The sequence below is a fragment of the Sturnira hondurensis genome, unplaced genomic scaffold, assembly GCF_014824575.4.
Source record: "Sturnira hondurensis isolate 20B ecotype Veracruz unplaced genomic scaffold, ASM1482457v3 Scaffold0004136, whole genome shotgun sequence".
Lineage (NCBI taxonomy): Eukaryota > Metazoa > Chordata > Mammalia > Chiroptera > Phyllostomidae > Sturnira > Sturnira hondurensis.
Window position 1 is genome coordinate 34,050,259 of NW_028076767.1, and position 19,717 is coordinate 34,069,975.

A 19,717-nucleotide genomic window follows, 5' to 3' on the forward strand; every position below is an offset into this window, starting at 1 on the left:
AAGGTTTAAGGTATTGGTTTTTAATCTTAAATTATTTACAAAGAAATTTATCTCCCTCTGAAATGGTAAGTCAAGTAGCATTTCAAGTTTTTTCCTTCATGGATACAGTTGCTGGAATAGGAAAGTACCAAAAGTCTTAATCAACTGATTTAATCTTTCCATGTTCTAACATAGATTTTAAATTTAAACATTTTTTTTCTTCTACAGAATCACTTTTTGGAATACATTGTTTTTCTCCCTTAGCAAATCAAAGCAGCATTTAATCACACATTATAATATCAAAGAAAATAATATAGTTTTTAAAATTATTTATAGACTAGCTCAGGACAATCAATTGACCCCATTTTCCTTGAAAAAATCCAAGAAAAAGGAAGTTTTTATTACTACACGCTATAAAAAAGGGGAAAGGTGGTTACAGAGGCCAACTCAGACATTATTTGTCCGCCGTCCACTAGTGTAACTCATGACCTGTTGTCCCCTTCTAATTCCTGTATTCTGTCACACTCATTGCTTTCTTTGCCCTCTCGATATGTACGAAGCTGCTCCATGAAGCCAGCATTTGGACATATGGAAGGCCTTGCATTTTTCACCAAAGAAAAAGCACTGGTAAATGAGATTTCTTCAGAATGCATCAGGAAGCCTATTACAATTGCAGCTGCCCTGGAAACCCCTGCATTACAATGAACAAGAACCACTCCATCCTGCAATAAAACCAAACAAAACTCTTCATTATTCTTTTAAGAAAGGTTAATAACTAGGTTGTACATTCTTATACTCATAAAAATTATAAAAATATTCATTTTATCAATTTATTCACTTCTCAAATACAGTTCATTGTAAGGGAACAATGGAAAAACCAATCAACCAACAAACCAATACCTCCTCTTTCCACCTCCCAAGACTGAAGTGCTTTGATGGTGTATTTGTAATTCTGAAACAGTATCTTTTGTTAAACTGAAACAATCCAGTAATGTACATATAAAGGCATAATAACTTAGCCACATGTCTATAAATAGGAGAGAAATTACAGGAAATATATGTGTAAACGTGATGAAAACCATAACCATAAATTAAACAGAAAGCCTGAGACATTCTATGTACACATAGTGTTCCTATAAAGCTAGTGTTATTAGCATGGAAATCTGGGTGTAAAATGATCAGGAAACACAAAATTTCCTTCCCTTAGATATATTCTGGAGGGAAGTAACTTAAAAAAATACTTAAACTCAGCCCTGGCTGCTGTAGCTCAGTGGATTGAGTGTGGGCCTGTGAACCAGAGGATCGCAGTTTGATTCCCAGTCAGGGCACATGCTTGGGCTGCAGGCCAGTTCCTAGCAGAGGACACACGATACATTGTGTGTCCCCGGCAGAGGCAACCATACATTGATATTTCTCTCCCTCTCCCCTTCCCCTCTAAAGGTAAATAAATAAAATCTTTAAAAAAATACTTAAACTCATCAGGTAGTTAATGATGACACAAATAGCTTACGAAAATGTGAAGTGGAAAAAGTAATTAGACACCAGCATGAGGTCAATAAATGAATAATGTTTCAGGTAACTTGAAAATGATACTTTACAAGTGAAAAGGAACACACTGTAAGACCAATGCTGATGGGGTAATATTGCATTAATAATGAATGTGATAGATCTGATGGAACACCATCGATACAGGTTGGCTTATTCCAGGTTTTTAAAAAGTTAATGATCTGAATGAAATGGAGTGAGCTGTGAGCACACACTGCAGAACTAGACATTTTAGTTACTTCATTTCCTGATTCTTCTTTTGGTACAACACCAAAGAAAGATGGAAACAGGGGGAGGGAAAAACAACAAAACTGAGAAATAAAGACGCTCTACCCAAAGTACATATTAGCAGTACTATGTTTATAGTTCATTGGATTATTTTACTTTTGCAAGGCAGTTTTCTCAGATTCATAAATCTGTTGGAAAAATCCTTTGTCAGATCAGTTGTAACAAATTTTCAAGTGCATCTCATTTCAAAAATGCCAAATGACCCACAACAAAATCATCCTCATATCAAAAAGATAATTTCAATTGTTTTCATATATATAGGGAGGTTAGGATCCCAATGTAAAACATAAGGCTTTACAAATTAGGACATACCATGGGGAATTCTAATGCAACTTGCAGCAGAAATGTCTTACATGCCTCCTTAGAGTCTCTTGGTACCATCATCTCATGCACCCTAAACGGGCTCCACCTCTATGGCCAACTGCTCCTTTTAGGCCTATTGAGTTTTGCTTCCCTACAAAGTCCTGGCTCTTCCCAGTGGCAGTCTCTGCATAGACAGGCACACCCTGAGTTCTGGATCCTCTTGCTGCTTCTGAACTTGGATGAAAAGTCACACCACAAGGCGTTGGGTTTGGCTTCAAGGTGACTGCTGAAGCAGTCAAGTACTGTACCCCGGAATGACGGGACTCAATTCCACAACCGTGGTATTCTCAGTTCCACAAAGCGTTGTAGGAAATAGTTATTTCCCCATGGGTAAACTTTGACCAGTGGGGAACAGGAGCCAACACACAGCCAGGCAGAGAAAGTCTCTCCTCCCTCCCTCCCAAATTCTGTATGGAGGTTTCCTTGTACTCCCTGCCCAGCGGTATTTTGGGTGGTAGGGAAGGTGCGCCTAGCTATGTCACTGTCAGTTCACTGTGAAGTTGTACTCAGCAGGGTCAACACATCACCTTATGTCGCTTCTCATCCTTCCCTGAATCACTTCCTCTCTCTCTCATTCTCACTGCCTGGCAATTGCACCTCTCAAATGAAGTATCAGCTCTTTTTTTTTTATCTTTAGAGGGGAAGGGAAGGAGAGAAGGGAAATATCAATGTATGGTTATCAATTCATTTGTATGAATTTGTATCAATGTATGAAGGAAGGGAGAGAGGATTGAAGGGAGAAATTGATGCATACCTTTGCAATGATATCAATGAAATATCAATGTATGGTTGCCTCACATGAGTCTCCCACTGGTAACTGGCCTGCAACCCAGGCATGTGTCCTGACTGGGAATCGAACCGCGATCCTGTGGCTCACAGGCCCGCGCTCAATCAACTGAGCTACACCAGCCAGGGCAGTTATCAGCTCTTAATCCTTGTCTCAGGTTCTGTTTTTCAGGAAATCCAAGCAAAGGACCATTTTAATTAACTATCACTCTTTCTACATTTGACCTACAACATGTACATATCTTCTAATGTTAAATATGAATATGAATGCTGTCTACACTTTACCATCTTAAGGCATATTCTACCTCTCCATAGAGAAATAGCTAATACAGGGACATTATTATTTTTATTTTTAACGTTAATTACTGGTACCCTGGAATGTTACAATCCAGAGCCTATTAAATTTTTCACAGAAGAAAAAACTGGCAAATATTAGGTTCTCACTTAGAAAACCTTTTCTCTCATCCAAATATCTGCTATTGAATAAAGTTGAATGGTAAGGCTGAATAGTTTTATATTCTCAGTGTAATCTAGAAAAGGCACCTCGAGCAGTGCTGGGCACATACGACACTCAATAAATATCACAAATAGAAGGAAGAGAGAGGACGGAAGAAAGGGGAGGAGAAAAGGCAGAAGGGAGGTCATTAGACAGAATTCAATTAAACTGGATTCTAATGTTAACTGTCAATAATTGTTAGGTGTTCCTGCAGAGTTAACTTTTCTCTGTAAGTGCTTCTACATTCCCATCTATTCATCTCCTGTAAGTTTGGGAAGAATTACACGCTGATTTAAAATGATGTCATTTCAAGGTATAATTACGGGTCACAGCCAAACTAGAAGCCCAGTGTGCCAGTGTATTGACCTGGATCCAGTACCAAGATCCAAGTATTACACTGCCGGTCTTCTAAAGTCAGAAAACCCAGTGGACAGTTTTTTATCAACATTTTCATACAATCTCAGTAAAGCAATACCCACTTAGTCCTTAGAGCACCCTAAAATTCTATTGTTAAAAATGTACAGATTTAGCTCAGGCTGGTGTGGCTCAGTGGGTTGAGTGCTGACCTGTGAACCAGAGGGTTGCCAGTTCAATTGCCAGTCAGAGCACACGCCTGGGTTGTAGGCCAGGTCCCTAGTAGGGGCAACTACACACTGATGTTTCTCTCACTCTCTTTTCCCTTCCTTCCCCTCTGTCTAAAAATAAATAAATAAAATCTTTTTTAAAACACACATTTTCACAATCCCTACCTCCTCAGCCGCAAAAATAAATGCATATTAATCTTCACAAACACATTAATAGGACTATAGCAACCTCTACCTTATTAACCTCTACCACTTGATTATCTTGCAAACTGGTCAGTGGGCAAGCGGTTATAAACTATCAAAGGAAATCTAAGTATATAGGCACAGGAAAAGGAAAAATTAATTTCAAAAATAAATCTCATTGACAAAAGAGCAATTAAAGAACTAAATAGTTGTAGAAATTAATAAAATATTGTTGGAGGGGAAATGTATTAATAGTGTTCTACGTACTCATTACAGAAAGAATAAAGATTGGATAATGAACTCATTTTTAAATTTCCACTGTTGAAGAACTATGGATCAAAACAAAACGTACCTTCATTTTTGCTTGTTCAATAAATTCAAAACATTCTGGAAAATAAGACAGGATATCGGTTTCGGGCAGGTCCAGGATAGAGATGTTTTTATACATAAAGTCACTGAGGAAGGCATTTTCGACTCCACATGCAACATTGAGAATATGAGTCACCTTAAAGAGAAACAGATGATTTTTAAAAATTTCTCTTGAATTAGGTTAATTAAAAAAGGGTGGGATGTTGAGATCTGTAACAGGAATAAAGAGTTTAAGTATGATGCACTCGGTACCACTTCCCCAAGAAAGCCTCATCCGACAGCCCCATCTCTCACTAACGTGCTACATATTCCCATATACTTGTCCGCCTACACCCCTTACCACTCAGAGATTGTGTCCTTCACTGTATTAGAAACTCCAGGAGGGTAGGGACCATGTTTAGCTTAACTCACTATTGTAAGTAAGCATTGTGAATGAGCAGTGATGTTTGCACAGAAAGTACTTAAACTATTTGTTGAATAAAGCAATGAATCTCCAAGGGACTTAATGTCCAAAACTTAACCAAGGGAAGTGCATCAGCAGCACAAACTTCCCTTCGTAAGGAATAATTACTTCTTCATAAGAACATGGTTCTCCAGAGTGGCTGTACATTCGAATCACCTGGTGAGCTTTTAAATATCAGTGCCACTGGGCCTCAAACTCAGAGGTTATGATGAATTAGTGTGCATGAAAGATGAGATGGTCATGAAAGATTTCCTTTCAAATGGTACACATAAGCAACCTCCTGCTCCATGTACGCACTGGAGTCCCTTTCCTGGAGCCCACCAAGCACATGGAAGGAGCCGTGGAAAGTCTACTGAGAATACAAAAGCTAAATCGACAAGAAAAATGAATCACTGTTTCTTGTCATAACATGCTTCTCACCATATTTATTCTTTCTTAGAGTACATCTTTTTGGTTTTTGGAGGGGTTTTTTTTCCACCTTAGGTTTTTGCCTGACCTCGGTATTTTCATGCATTCTCCACATATTGTAGAGGATTTGTCCAGCCCTGCCTCTCTTGCCCTGACTACCCTCGCAGGTATGGATGTGGAAGTGCCCCATGCCTCCCGCTAGCACGGCTGCCTGGATTCTGCTGGACACATGACTTAAGCTAGGTTGATCAGATTATTTGAATGATCCACAAACTTGAAAAACATAAGACAGGCATTGTCTCTTAAGCACTCAGGGAAGCTGAAAATTCCTGCTTCTAAAGGAGAAGAGCAGATACACAAGGGGGGCGGGGGCATGACGCCAGTGGAGAGAGTAGCCATCTAGAATGGCCTTCTATTTTCTGGCATGGCTATGCTCTGCCCTTGTGTTCCAGAGATCCCCCTAAACCACCACATACATTCTCTTCCTTTCTTAGGTTTCTGTGGTTCACATCCAAAAGAACATTAAGACACTAGGGGAGCGAGGCTTCACATAGAGAGACCCATAGGCCATTTACTAACCCAACTGCCTTGTGGAAGTCCTCAAACATTTAACCCAGAGAAACTCTCAAATAGAGAGGTGATAGGAGAAACTCGAGAGAAGGAAGGGCATTTTACTGTCCTTCTGCTTTACTGTCTCACTCCCAGTGTCCTTCTGGCCAGGATATGATTCTGCCCTTAATTACATAATATCTTCGATATTTTATAATACTGATGTGTCTGCTTTCTCTTTACAACTATATTCTATATCCCCAAAAGACCAGGAATGAGGTCTGATCACTTCCAAAAAACATATGTATACAAAATATATATGTACATATATTGTATATTACATTTATATTATATATATATATATCATTACCTATATATCTTGCCTATACATCACAGGATTATGGAGGAGAACAAATGAGAATCTTGGGAAAACCTGTTGAAAGGTAAAAGTGCATTACAAATATTGTGGATCATTAAGGCAATGCCTAGGTAGTTTAGCTGTTTGGAGATGCTATTTTTATGCATATTGATTGAATGGGCTTGACTGAAAAGAATGGTGCTGAGTCGAAGGTGGTGGTGCTGAAAGGGACCCAACCTAAATCCCTTCTAGTCTTCAAGCACATTTCCAAAAGGTACTAACAGAGGTCCTAACAGTGGTTGCCTTTGGGATGCCCTTTATAATACAGTGAGAATAGCCCCTTTATTGAGTGAATACTTATTATATGCTAGGCATACAATTTATCTCAATCCTCATATTCATTATTTCCAACTTCAATAGGATTTGATTTTGAACAGGTTCAAAAATAAAACATTATGAAAAGAATCTTTAAGAATTCCTGCTTTCACCCTGCCTCTACCCACTCCACTGCCTCCCACACTAGTGACAACCACAGCCTCCTCTGTTGGTTTCTCGTACATTCTTTGAAGTATCTTTTTGTAAATGCTTTACTCACGCCCTTCCTATGCAGAGGCAACGCTTTGTCCCATTTAGATACGTCCCAGGGCTCTTTTCATATCAGTCTTTAAAGACCCCTTTTCTGTATTGCTTTTACAGCTAGTTGGTATTCTACGATGCAGGTGCACCATTGTTCTGTAACCAATTCCCTGTGGATGGACACACGGTTTGTTTTCAATAATGCGCTATTACAAATAATTCTGCAATAAATAGCTTGGAACATTTTACGTTCCACTCAGTTTTCTATCCTCCACAGGGCTTTATCTGGCAAACACTAGGCACTCAAGAAGTACCTTATCAATAAAGCAACCATTATTACCACATCAAAACATTAAAATTCCTATAGAAATTTCTGAAGTGATCCTCCACAAGAGAATTTCTCCTAGTTACAACATTTTACTTAAATGTTAGGATATCCCTTTGAAATGTGTTATGTATTTAAATCTATAAGGTTGCCTTGCAGCATCCTTAAATTTTTGTAGACACCGTCTATTCAGCTGCTCAGTTTACCTCCACTTCTTCTAGCCATTTAACAGGTCACATGCCCAGAGACAGAGAAGGATCTTTTAAACAGAAAAGAAGTGATTTGGAAGAGACAGCTACTTGGTTCACATCACCAGAAGGAAACCAAATTTGAACTAGCGTTATCATAAGACGGGATAAATAATAACCATACTTGCCAATGAACAAATTTATCACTTTTTCTATTTTTCATTTTTACCCTGAGAAATTATTCCTTAGTCTGAGGAAGGAATTATTAAAACAAGATGAGTCCAATTTAAGCAGAGGTTGACAACTAAACATATCAAATTACTTAATGAATTGGTTAGTAGTTATTTCCCTGGGGAAATTAATTGCAAGTGTTCATAACAAAATTTTTAGCTTCAGTTCAATCATTTTTTTTTCTCTGAGTTGGGGGCAACAAAAAATAAGTAGGACAAGGTCTCTATCTTCCAGAAGTTTGCTGCATACTAGAGGAGGGGAAAACATATTTACTGAGGATATTATAATACAAAGCAGAGAGATATGAAGAGCTGTAGGAGAACAAAGTGTTATGCGGCCAGAAGGGAGGAATACATTACTCAACTTGCTCTCCACTGCAAACTTTCACATTTGCTGCTCTCTCAGCCTGACGTCTGCTTGCCCTGATCTCAGCAGGCATGGCAGACTCTGTCATCAGGTCTCAACTGAAATGTAACACCCTCGGGAAGGCCTCCCCTAACTCTGGTTGCCACCCCCAACTCCTCCAATTGTCTCTGTTTTAATTTTTTCAGAGAATGCATTCTCAGCTCAAAGTGCCATATTCTAAGAGCAAGGACCTTTCTCCTTGTTCATTCCTGTATCTCCTGAACCTAGAAACGTGCCTAGCACTCATTTACCTCATGGGTGAGAGGCAGGGTGGCATTCTTTAGGCTACTACTCCCTGTCTTCCAAATCACTTCTGTTCTGCCCTCAGGTAACAATTCTTGCTTTTTGAAGTTGATCCAAACTGCCTGTATTTGGAGGGCAGGGGGCACCTGACCGTGCTAATCAAAACTTTTTCAAAAAGTTTTTCAAAACTTCCCCACTTTCCTAATAACATTCAACACTACTATCTCTTCCTTACTCCAGCAGATCTCCTCACTTACTACTTTAGTATAAAGAGAAGCCATCACATAGTAACCCTCACACTTACCACCAAGTTTAACAACACTGACTACACCTACACCCACGTTTTCCTTCTATCTTACTACAATGGATGAGGTAGTCCCACATCCTTTACAGGGCTCATTCTGGCACCGTGTTGGGGTCAACCTGGCTACTACTTTTGTGGCACATCCTTCTGGCCATAATTCTTGCTCTACTTTTAATTCCTTCCTCTACCACCAGCTCTAAAGCGTGCTCAAAACTAAAACATCCCATCTCTCTCCCCTGGCTACTCCCATTCTCCTTCCCTTTTCTTTTTTCTTTCTCTCTGCCATCCTTTCTTTCATTTTTCAACCATCTGATTGCTGGCTTTAGTGTCCAATTCAAATGAAACATCTGAGCCAAATCACTAATAATTTCTCTGTTGCAAAATCAAATGGATGTAATTTAGTGCTAATTTTACTTAAACTTCTGGCAACATCTGACTCTGCTGACTGTCTCCTCCTTAAAACTCTGGCCTTCTTTGGCTCCCATGACAACACACTTTTTCGACTTTCCTATGACCTGTTAACTACACCTTTCTGGCTGCAAATTCTTCTTCCTTTGACCATTTCTTATAGTTTGGGATTACCCTGGGTTCCGTTGTAGGCATTCTTCTCTGTTTACTTTACACCTTTCGCCAGGTGATCTTATCTAAAGATTCTAATCACTGCTTATACGCTGAAGGTTCCTAAATTTATATTTATACCTCACCTGAACTTCAGACCCCATACATCAACACTGTCTACTGAATAACCTAATCTAGATGATCCATAGCACCTGAAATTAAAAATGTTCAAAATTGAGCTCATTCTTTTTTACCAAAACCTGCTCCTCCCTATCTCATGGAATGGTACCAACCTTACTTAGTTACCCAAGAAAGCTGGCCATCAGCTTTGATGCCTCCTCCCTCAGGCTAGCTCTCCCCTCACCCTGATCTGTAGATAATGGTTAAACTGTGATGACTCCACCCTCTTAAAAAAAGCCCCATCAATTTATCTCTACCCCTGCGGAATCCTAATCTAAACCACTATCATCTGTTTTTGTTTTTTAGATTACTGCGACAGTCTTTTAACTAGCCTCCCAACTCTAGCTTGAAGAACCCTCCAATCTATTTTCCATACTGCCTCTAGTAAACAATATTTCTAAAATGCAAATTTGACCCCTGGGTGAAACCTTTCAGTGGCTTTCCACCGAACTTTGACCAAATCCGAACACTTTACTCTGGCTTACATAGACTTTCGTGATCTGGCTCACGCTCACTGCTGGCCTGTGTCTTGGTGCCATTTTTTCTCACATTGTCTATATCAAGGTTACTGAAATTCTTTTCTATCCCTGAAAACTTCAACCTTTCTCTTGCCTATGGGTCCTTACACAATCCATTTCTTCTATACTTGTATGCTCCCTCCCCACCCACTTTTCTGTCTGCTTCCTCTCCATCCCCTTTCAGAGCAAAACTTCAATGTCACTTCCTCCCGGAAGAATTCCGTCCTTCCTATCCCCAGCCCAACCTGACCCAACCCAAAGCAAATATAGGTTAAGAGCATTATCTCCTATGCCTTCCAGTGGCAATCTGCAATTTCTCATCAAAGCACACAGGGCACTGTTTGTGTTTCATCCTGCCCTGCCCCTCAAATCATCAGTGTCATGTGAACAAGAACCTCTTGCATTCCTTAAACCACAGCAATTCCATGACTCTGAAATGGCATTTATAAAAACAACAGATGGCTAGAAAAAATTCTGAGTAAATACTGAAATAAGTAATAAATCACATCAGCCCCAGCTGGTGTGGCTCAGAAGACTGAGTACCAGCCTGCGAACCAAAGGATTGCCAGTTGGATTCCCAGTCACGGCACATGCCTGGGTTGCAGGCCAGGTCCCCAGTAGGGGGCACTTGAGAGGCAACTACACATTGCTGTTTCTCTCCCCCTCTCTCTCCCTCCCTTCCCCTCTATCTAAAAATAAATAAATAGCCCTGGCTCATGGGGCTCAGTGGATTGAGTGCTGGCCTTCGAACCAGGGAGTTGCCAGTTTGATTCCCAGTCAGGGCACACGCCTGGGTTGTGGAACAGGTCCCCAGTGGGTGGTACATGAGAGGCAACCACACTTCAATGTTTCCCTTCCTTCCCCTGTCTCCCTTCCCCTGTCTCTAAAAATAAATAAATAGATAAAACCTTTAAAATAAATAAATACATAAAATCTTTAATAATAATAATAATAATAATAGGCCCTGGCTGGTATAGCTCAGTGGATTGAGCACGGGCCTGAGAACCAGAGGATCTCAGTTCAATTCTCAATCAGGGCACATGCCTGGGTTGCAGGCCAGTTCCCAGCAGGGGACACACGATACATTGTGTCCTCGGCAGAGGCAACCATACATTGATATTTCTCTCTCTCTCCTTCCCTTCCCCTCTAAAGATAAATAAATAAAATATTTAAAAAAAAAATAATAATAAATTGCATCAGTTATATAGGGAAGGGTGAGAGGAAATGGCATTGGGGAAGAAGTGGTATATGAGTATGAGTTAGGACTCAAGGCCTGGGGAGGTCTTAGCCAAGAAGAGGGGAAAAATCTACACCACACCAAGGAGCTACAAAAGCAGAGGCAAGAAGATGCACTTCCAAAGCCAGGTTCAAGAGGATATGTGAAGGAAGATTGAGAAAATATGAAACTGGAAAGACGGACTACAAATCCACATATTTGAATTAGGAGTAATAATTTTTGTAACTTTATGAAAATGACAGGCAAAAATGTTACCAATTAAACTCTGAAATGGACCAAAACAGTTTTTCCTAAATAAATGTAACATTTAATAAATGTAACTTCCTCTAAGTGGTGCTAGGCCTGAAACATCTTTTTTTACCTTGTGCTTTTTCAGTGTATCCAGATCATGAGCAGCATCTTGTGAGCCTATAAGAAATAAATCATATCACCTTGAACATAAAAATAATCATCCTGACTTTTTATCCAATTTTTGCAACAATTCTGTTAGTTTTTCATTTGTTTTAAGAAATACAACTTGGGAGGATCTCATTCTAACTTTCCAAAAGAAGTGTGGTAATAATTATAAAAATATTCATATCATATATACTCTTAGACTAAGATATCCCACTTTTAGGAATTTGTCTTAAAAGTTCTGGATGTGACAAAGATCAGCTATCAGGATGTTTATTATAGTATTGTTCGTAATACCAGAAAAATAAAACAACCACCTAATCACAGGTTGTTTTTAATCTTATTTTTTTTAAAAGCCCAATAATAAGCACTGGGTTAAATAAAAGATGGTCCAATTGCGTAGTGAAATATGTAGCTATTAGAAGCGACCAATGTAGAAGAATATTTAGAGTGTGGAAATATATTAGGTGATAAAAGCAGGTTACAAAACATCACCATCCATTCTTATAGTAACAAAAAAATGTGTATGCTTAAAATGGACAGGAAACACATAGAACAAAATGTTAGTGTAATTACAGGTGATTTTTTTCACACTCATTTGTAATTTTTACAATAAATATTTGTTTTAAAACTTAAAGGATCTTTTTAAAAAGACAGTACCAGCTGGTCTGGGAACACCCAAACAGACTTCCTACCAGCTTGTTTGGGAACACCCAGTAGATTTAAGCAAACACTGTTGGTCTGTAGAATTCCACCCACATGCTGTGCACCACGAGGGCTGTATGTATCCTTTTACGGTTTCTGTCAAAGTTGGCTTTCCAGATTTCTCACGCTTGGCAGCTGACTCTAAATAATAAGCAAGTTCTTACAAGTGAGTAACTAGTTAAAATAAAGTGAATTATACAATTGGAAAGATAGGACATTTATTATTCAAGTATTTTACTCTTCCACATTAGGTTCTATTTTCATAAATAATATTCTTCTTACCTTACCTATCTGGGAAATCTGCCAACTTCTATGACATGATTTTAGGTAGCTGAAAAGCCAGTAAGTATGCTGGTTGGTCAATATTCTCTTGGAATACAAAGCTCACAGACTCCTCACTGAGCTTACATTCCACTTTATTCTGCCCAAAAGTTAGCCTACCAAAATATGACCATTCGTTAAAGCTGAATGGTGGACACATGATTGTCTGTTACAGTATTGTCTGGAATTTTCTATGTATTTGAAATACTCTGTAATTTTATTTTAAATATTTGTTTATTTTTAGAAAAAGGGAAGAGAAGGATAAAAAGATGGAGAGAAACATTAGCATGAGAGAGAAACATTGACTGGTTGCCTCTCCTATGCACCCCGATAGGGGATCAAACCCACAAGCAAGGCATGTGCCCTAAGAATCAAACCAGCGACCTTTCACTTTGTGGGGGGCTATACCCAAACAACAGAGCCACACCAGTCAGGGCAACACTCCATAATTCAAAAAGTTTCTCAATTTTCTATCAAAAGTCCTAAACACCTGGGCTAGGTGGGGAATGGGATCAAAAGACTTCAATGAAATTTGGTGATTTAAAATGCACTCATCTTTTAAATAATAATTCTACTCTTACTAGTCCTTGAAATAAAAATAAAAATCTATTAATAAAATCCTTTCCTATATCCTATCAGGGGTGTCCAACCTGTAGCCCACGGGCCACATGTGACCCAGGATGGCTGTTAATGCAGCCCAACACAAAATCGTCAATTTACTTAAAATATTATAAGATTTTCCTTGTGATTACGTGTTGCAATGTATTTAAATCTGTGGCCCAAGACAACTCTTTTTCTTCCAGTGTGGCCCAGAGACACCAAAAGTTTGGACACCCCTGCAACCGTTACTATACTTTGATCATTTCCATTAAACATATACACACACACATGCCAAAAGAACAGGTCCATCATATTTCAGAGGTAGCTGCTATATTTTGAAAGTGACTTCCAGAGTATGACTATGTTGATAAAAATTTAATATTCTTGCCCTGGCTGGTGTAGCTCAGTGGATTGAGCACGGGCCTAAGAACCACAAGATCGCAGTTTGATTCCCAGTCAGGGCACATGCCTGGGTTGCAGGCCAGTTCCCAGCAGGGGACTCAAGAGAGGCAACCATACATTGATCCTTCTCTCCTTCTCCCCTTCCCTTCCCCTCTAAAGATAAATGAATAAAATATTTAAAAATAAATAAATAAATTGTTATTAAAAAATTTAATATTCTTGAGACAAAAAAATGCAACTTGTATGCTCTGTCTTTTTAAACAATAAGAAAATTACAGAATATTAATAGTATAAAGGAACAAAATTTTAGTCAACACAAATGAACTTCAGGTAATCAGTTTGTATGTTTCATCTAATACTTAGTAGTATTCAATTCAAGTTCATTCTCTCTAAATTCTGGATATAAACATCAATTTTATTCCAATTTTAAATGGCTACTTGTGTTGCAGTCTTGTATTAAACTGTTATTGGTAAAATAGTTACTATCACAAGAAATAAAGACTAAATTTTATGTTATGACATGTTACTGAAACCTTTGTTTTGTTAAAGTAATATACTATCCTTTTATAAACTATCTTACTCAAGATTTAAAAACAAATATCAAATTTGCCCTTGTCAGGTATCTCAGTTAGTTGGAGCATCGTCCTGATATGCCAAGGTTGTAGGTTTGATGCCCAGTCAGGACACATACAGGAATAAACCAACAAATGCACAAATAAGTGAAACAATAAATGGATGCCTCTCTCTCTCAAATCAATAAATAAAAATTAAAAAGAATAAAAAGAAATATCAATTTTAAGAATTTGATTATTTTAATGGTGGCTACATGAATCTGTACTTGTGCTAAAATTCATAGAACTGAATAGTAAGCCAATTTAACTGCATGACAATTTTTAAAATAATAAAAAAGAAGTTGAATAGGGTTAGAACTAAAAATAGGTATAATAATAATAAATTTATAGTTATATTGTACATTGAAAAAATTGCTAAAACTCATTATCTTGGCCCAGTCTTATTATGAAATTATTACAGATGCAATAAATGATTTAGAAATAATACAGGGATGGACAAGAGTAGGTTTGCAGTTATAATACAAACAAATAATAAATAGTAATACAAAAATAAAATTTGTTTTGTGTATTCACAACTATAAACCTACTTTTGCCCACCCCTGCATATGTTACATGCTGTTGGAGTTGAGACCTCGAACAAGTTCAATGGTTTGCAGTCATAATATATGTATTATAAAACACAGGCCACATAAGATCTCCAGAATCCTGTTTCTATTTCTCGAGATTTTTTTTACAAAAACAGCAAATATTGTATAAATTGTGATATATCCTAATTTACAAACCACTTTCCACCATTGCAAAAAAACCGAAAAGACTTCATTACATCACTAAAAAAATAACTGATATTCCAAAGAGAAGTATTTTATTTGATAACATTTGTGGGAATGACCATTCATAAGTGGACAGAAATAGGAGTATAAATTAATAGGATACGTTAACAATATTTGTGAAAGAATTTTACAAAATAAAGAGCTATACACATTTAATGTATTACCTGTCCCCCCAAAATATTGGGCTTCCTAGGTCTTAAGACATCCTCTATAATCTCATAAAGGATCCCAAGCTTTTCACCTAGAATTTAAGAGAAGATCTCGAAATGTTACCAACTGGGACTTCTTAACAGAATGAATATAACAAATAATAAGTGCAGCATTTAACTACCCAAGAAAAATAGAACTTTCTCCTTTTACAAATCAAGTTCGACGGAAGAAAAGTGGTAGTGACTTTTGTTGTAAAAATGTAATCTGCAAAACCTAGGACAAAAATGCTCCCTAAGATCTTTTAGCAACCTGATGGACTGTTCAAGGGCCTGTGTATGATTTTTGAAAGGCAGAAGCTTGTTTGAATTTATGAACCACCTTATAAAGGACAGATTATATTTTTAAAGCATAGAATATATTAAAATTGTATTTTAAAAAGTCAGATCAAAATTTATATAAGTATATTTATTATATTTAGCTATTTTCTTTATTACCCACCCAAAACGTAAAGTTAATTGCCATGCAGTGCTGGGTTGGAGTTGTGCTCCTCTGAAGAGGTGACGGAAGCTCTCGAAAGCAACCTAGAAACAATTCCCATCTCCAGAAAGAAATCTAGTCTGCTCAGAAACAACCCCCCGCCCCTGCCCTGCATCATTCAGGTGGAAGAATTTTAGATGTGATCATCTAAGGGTCCCTAAAGAATAAGACACTTATAACTGGGCAGAAAAAGGCTGATCCACTTCTCAGAAGAAAGGAGGTTGTGCCTGATGAAAATACCCCATTTCCTGGTGTAGAGAAGGGGACCAAATAAGGACTAGTTTCACAGACCCCTCCCAGTACTCTCCTGGGATCATGGGAAGGCTTCCAAGGCCAACGAGAGAATACTGCTGTCATCTACTCACTTTGGATAAGTCTAGATCAGCGATTTTTAACCTTTTTCATCCCATAGCACACAATTATTAAAATTCTGCAGCACACCAAAAGAAAATACATTTTCTGCTGGTCTGACCAAAAAATAGGTATAATTGTATTAATTTACACCGGATGACTATTGTTGTAGTAGCGGTCATTTTTTTAATTTGACAATCTAAGGGAAAAGAGGTCAGTACCCCTGACTAGTCAGGTATTGCATGTTTTAAAAATTCTTGTGGCCTACCAGTGTGTCTGCTGTAACACATCAGCTGAAGATCACTGGTCTAGGTAAAAAAATAATAATAAGCAAAATTTAAAATTTGACAATAATTTCAAACCATTATTACTTACAATGGAAGCCAAATAACTGAAAAATGTGCCTGGGCATATTCCTTCCTACAAATGGCATGCAAGTCCTAGATGAACATTCCAGACTAGCTAGATGGCCCAATTAATTTTACGCTGGGCTGCAGAAACTACTTGGAGATATTTATTTGGTGAACTTAACAATAGCTCATGTAACAATTCATATAATAGACAACACAATAACAACTCATATGTATACTGCAATTGATTTGTTTCAAAAACTTTTCACAAAAGAAAATAAAACTTTTACAACCTCAGAACAACCCTATGAGATAAGCAGATACTGTTACTTCGCTTTACAGATGGCTTTTTAGGAGGCACCGAGAGGATAAAAGACTTGTACTAGGTCATCTAGTAAGATAGAAGCACAGCAGGGCTGAAAACCTGGACTCCCTGAGACAGTCCATATATCCACGGAGAACAGGAGTCAATCAGATTTGAGTTTGATGTCTAGCTGTTATTTACTAGGTGTGTTAACCTTGAACAAGTTACTGTACAAATCTTAAACCCAGTTCCCATCTGTAAAATGGAGCGGATAATCCCTACTTTACTTCTTTTAAAGGAAGTGAGATGCTGTGTGCACTTCACACAATCCCTGGCTATTTCTGGACTTCTAGTCCAGGCGTGACTGCATAAATATTGATGAATTCTTTCCAAGTCTTAATTTCTCTATCTATAAATGAAAAACTATTCAAACCAACCTGAAAACATTGTTGACTATTTTTTTTAAAGAATACTGTGCCATATTATTGCCGCGCTAACAAGTTGATACATTTATATCTGTGCTTCGTTTGCTATTTACAGATTAATCTGTGTACAGAAAAATCAGTAATTTCCATGATACATACAAAAAATCATAAAATCATCAGACTCATAGCTATAAAAGTTCTCCTTTTCCTTAACAGTCTGTAAACAGTCACCATGGGCAGATGTGGTCTCAGGTGGTATGAATTCCCTATGGTTTGTAACAGCAGAACAAGCAAGCAAGCACTTGACTATTTCAGGTACTAACTTTTCAATAACTTTAAGTTGAAATTTGAAGCTTTGCCTAATAACAGCATTCTTTTAAATTTGAATTTTCAAAAGTTATGACCTTTTATAATTAAAGAAAATACTACATTAATGTCTTATCCTCCAGAGAATTTAGAAAAACAAAGCTTTTCTAAAAATTCAAATACCAGGTACTGTGTGCTACTGGCACCTACACTTCCTGTGGATATATTGTGGGGGCAGAGACATTTCTATCCAGCTAATGGAAATTTCATGTCTAAAAAAGGAAACATTTGAACTTTCCGGCAGGACAGCTGATAGTACAAACTATTACATACCAAGGGGAATAATGATAAAGTAATATGATCAAAGGCCTCAATGACAAGTCAATATACTCACCCAGGAGCAACCACGGCTTAATAATGCCAACTTGCAGGTCCAAGCTAAGATCCTGCACATAACCACAAGCACCCCCACCGCTCGGCTCTACTTCTTCCACAACATGAATTCTGGCATCTTTCCATGTTTCTATTATTTTCTTTCCAGTTAGCGTTGTCACCCTGGTGCATTGCTTCCTGAGATTATTCCGGGAGAATGCTTTAATTTCCTGGTTAAGGGAGTGCATTACATGAGCAATGACTAGGAACAAACACAAGCAATTCCAGCCAGCACAGAAAACGGGTGAACTGCCCGTCCCTTGACGCTCAGGTAACAAATGCAGCCTCAGGGGTGCACTGCCCTCCGGTAACAATAGCAACCAACAACCCCAGAGAGACGGACTTCCGGCTCTCTTTTTCCCCAGCGCCCAATGTAAGACACATTCTGATTGGACCTTGAGAAACAGGCGCCGATTGGATGCCCTTTGGTCATGGAAAACCTGTGTTTTACCTGGAGGTTCAAGGAATCCACCGGATTGTTTTCTTACTGGTGTTGTTTAAATCTGGATTTATGAGACTTAAGTGGAGAGAAGGCTGGTATTTCCAAACTTTCCCAAAGCAGTGATTTTCTATGTTTGACTTGTGGTAGTGAACCGGCTTAGTTCACAGTGCAAACCTTCCTGCTGCCCAGAGCCGTCCTGCCTGTCTGGTTTGAGGTTAATCCACGCGGGTCTACTACAGCAGACAATCAAAGTTATTTCTCACTTTCTGCCCTCCACACCTCTTTTTCCTGCTGTTACTGCCCACAGGAACGTTTTGTGCGTTTGTGAAATAACAATTTACATAAAATCTGCAAAGACATTTTTTAGTTTTTAAATTATTTCTGTGTGCAGATTGACAAGAGCTTAAAACATATTTTTCTGACTTCCTACATTTTCACTATCTGTAAAACTGCCGAAGAAGCCTGCTATGCAGTAAATATATACCCACACTTTAAGGAGCATTGCAGCAAGTCCTTCCACAGGGGTTCCAAAAATCAAGCGTGCATACACCCAAATTTCCAAAACACCAATTAAAATGATGATTTTCATTATAAAAAGGTGATTTTTTTTCCTACAAAAGAAATCACAAGATTATTTTGGAATTTTTCTTTCCCCACATTGCGTTTAATGAAAACATTCTCTAATACCACATATTAAAACTTTTGTTGGGTTGACACTGATGTAAAATTAAAATAAACCAAATTTCTCCCTATTAAAAGGAGTGATATATCAGCCCAGGCTATCTACAGAGCACTCTAAAATAATCAATTGAAACATTTATTTGCATCATTTAAACAATCACAGGTTCGTCAAAAACAACTTTAACCACAAATCATTCCATGTATTTATCACAAATGAAAAAAATAACTACCAACTATTAACTATAGTAACTATAACTAGGTACTATGCTTATACGCAATTTTTAGGTTGTCATTGTTACCCATCTGGTGCTTACTGCTGCGTTATAGACATTATCCCATTTGATCTCACACAAAGCCTATTATGTATGTAGTAGTATAATCATCTACATTTTACAACTGAAAAAGTTCAGATGCAGAGAGGTTAAATAACATACCCTACATTTCCCAGCTCATAGTTTATAACCACAAATGACACCCAGGTTTGTTTCAGTCCACTACCTTAGTTCGTATTTACTGTGGAATACTATTCTGCTCCCATAATAATTGTGGTTAACAAATATTTATTGAGCACCTACTATACCTACTATGTTATAGTTACTTGGGATATGGCAGTGAATAAAAACAAAGTTTTGTCTTTTATGGAGTTTATATCCAAGTGGAGGGAGTGGATATATATATATGTACATTATAGAAGAGATCTCTGCTGGGTAAAGAAATTTTGTCATGATCAGCTAAAAGCTGCCATTTAAAACCTAGAGACTGAATGAGATGATCAAGTAC

The 19,717-nt window shown here is 37.9% G+C and overlaps 1 protein-coding gene across 1 annotated transcript; it reads right to left on the minus strand.

Moving 5' to 3' along the window:
* Positions 1–103: 103 nt before the first annotated feature.
* On the minus strand, positions 104–18,162 carry DUSP19 (dual specificity phosphatase 19). The gene is made up of 4 exons (XM_037044329.1): positions 17,777–18,162; positions 11,498–11,544; positions 4,577–4,729; positions 104–701 (listed from the first exon to the last, which is right to left on the minus strand). The coding sequence occupies exons 1-4, from the start codon at positions 18,000–18,002 to the stop codon at positions 462–464; spliced, it is 666 nt and encodes a 221-aa protein (XP_036900224.1). The 5' UTR covers positions 18,003–18,162; the 3' UTR covers positions 104–461.
* Between the last annotated feature and the right edge of the window lie 1,555 nt (positions 18,163–19,717).

Excerpts from the sequence above, each read along its gene's own strand:
- DUSP19 (XM_037044329.1), bottom strand. The coding sequence starts at position 18,002 with ATGCACTCCCTTAACCAGGAAATTAAAGCATTCTCCCGGAATAATCTC. Across the intron at positions 11,545-17,776 it reads TAAGCCGTGGTTGCTCCTGG|GCTCACAAGATGCTGCTCAT; the intron begins GTGAGTATATTG and ends TATTTCTTATAG. Across the intron at positions 702-4,576 it reads TTGAACAAGCAAAAATGAAG|GATGGAGTGGTTCTTGTTCA; the intron begins GTACGTTTTGTT and ends GTTTTATTGCAG.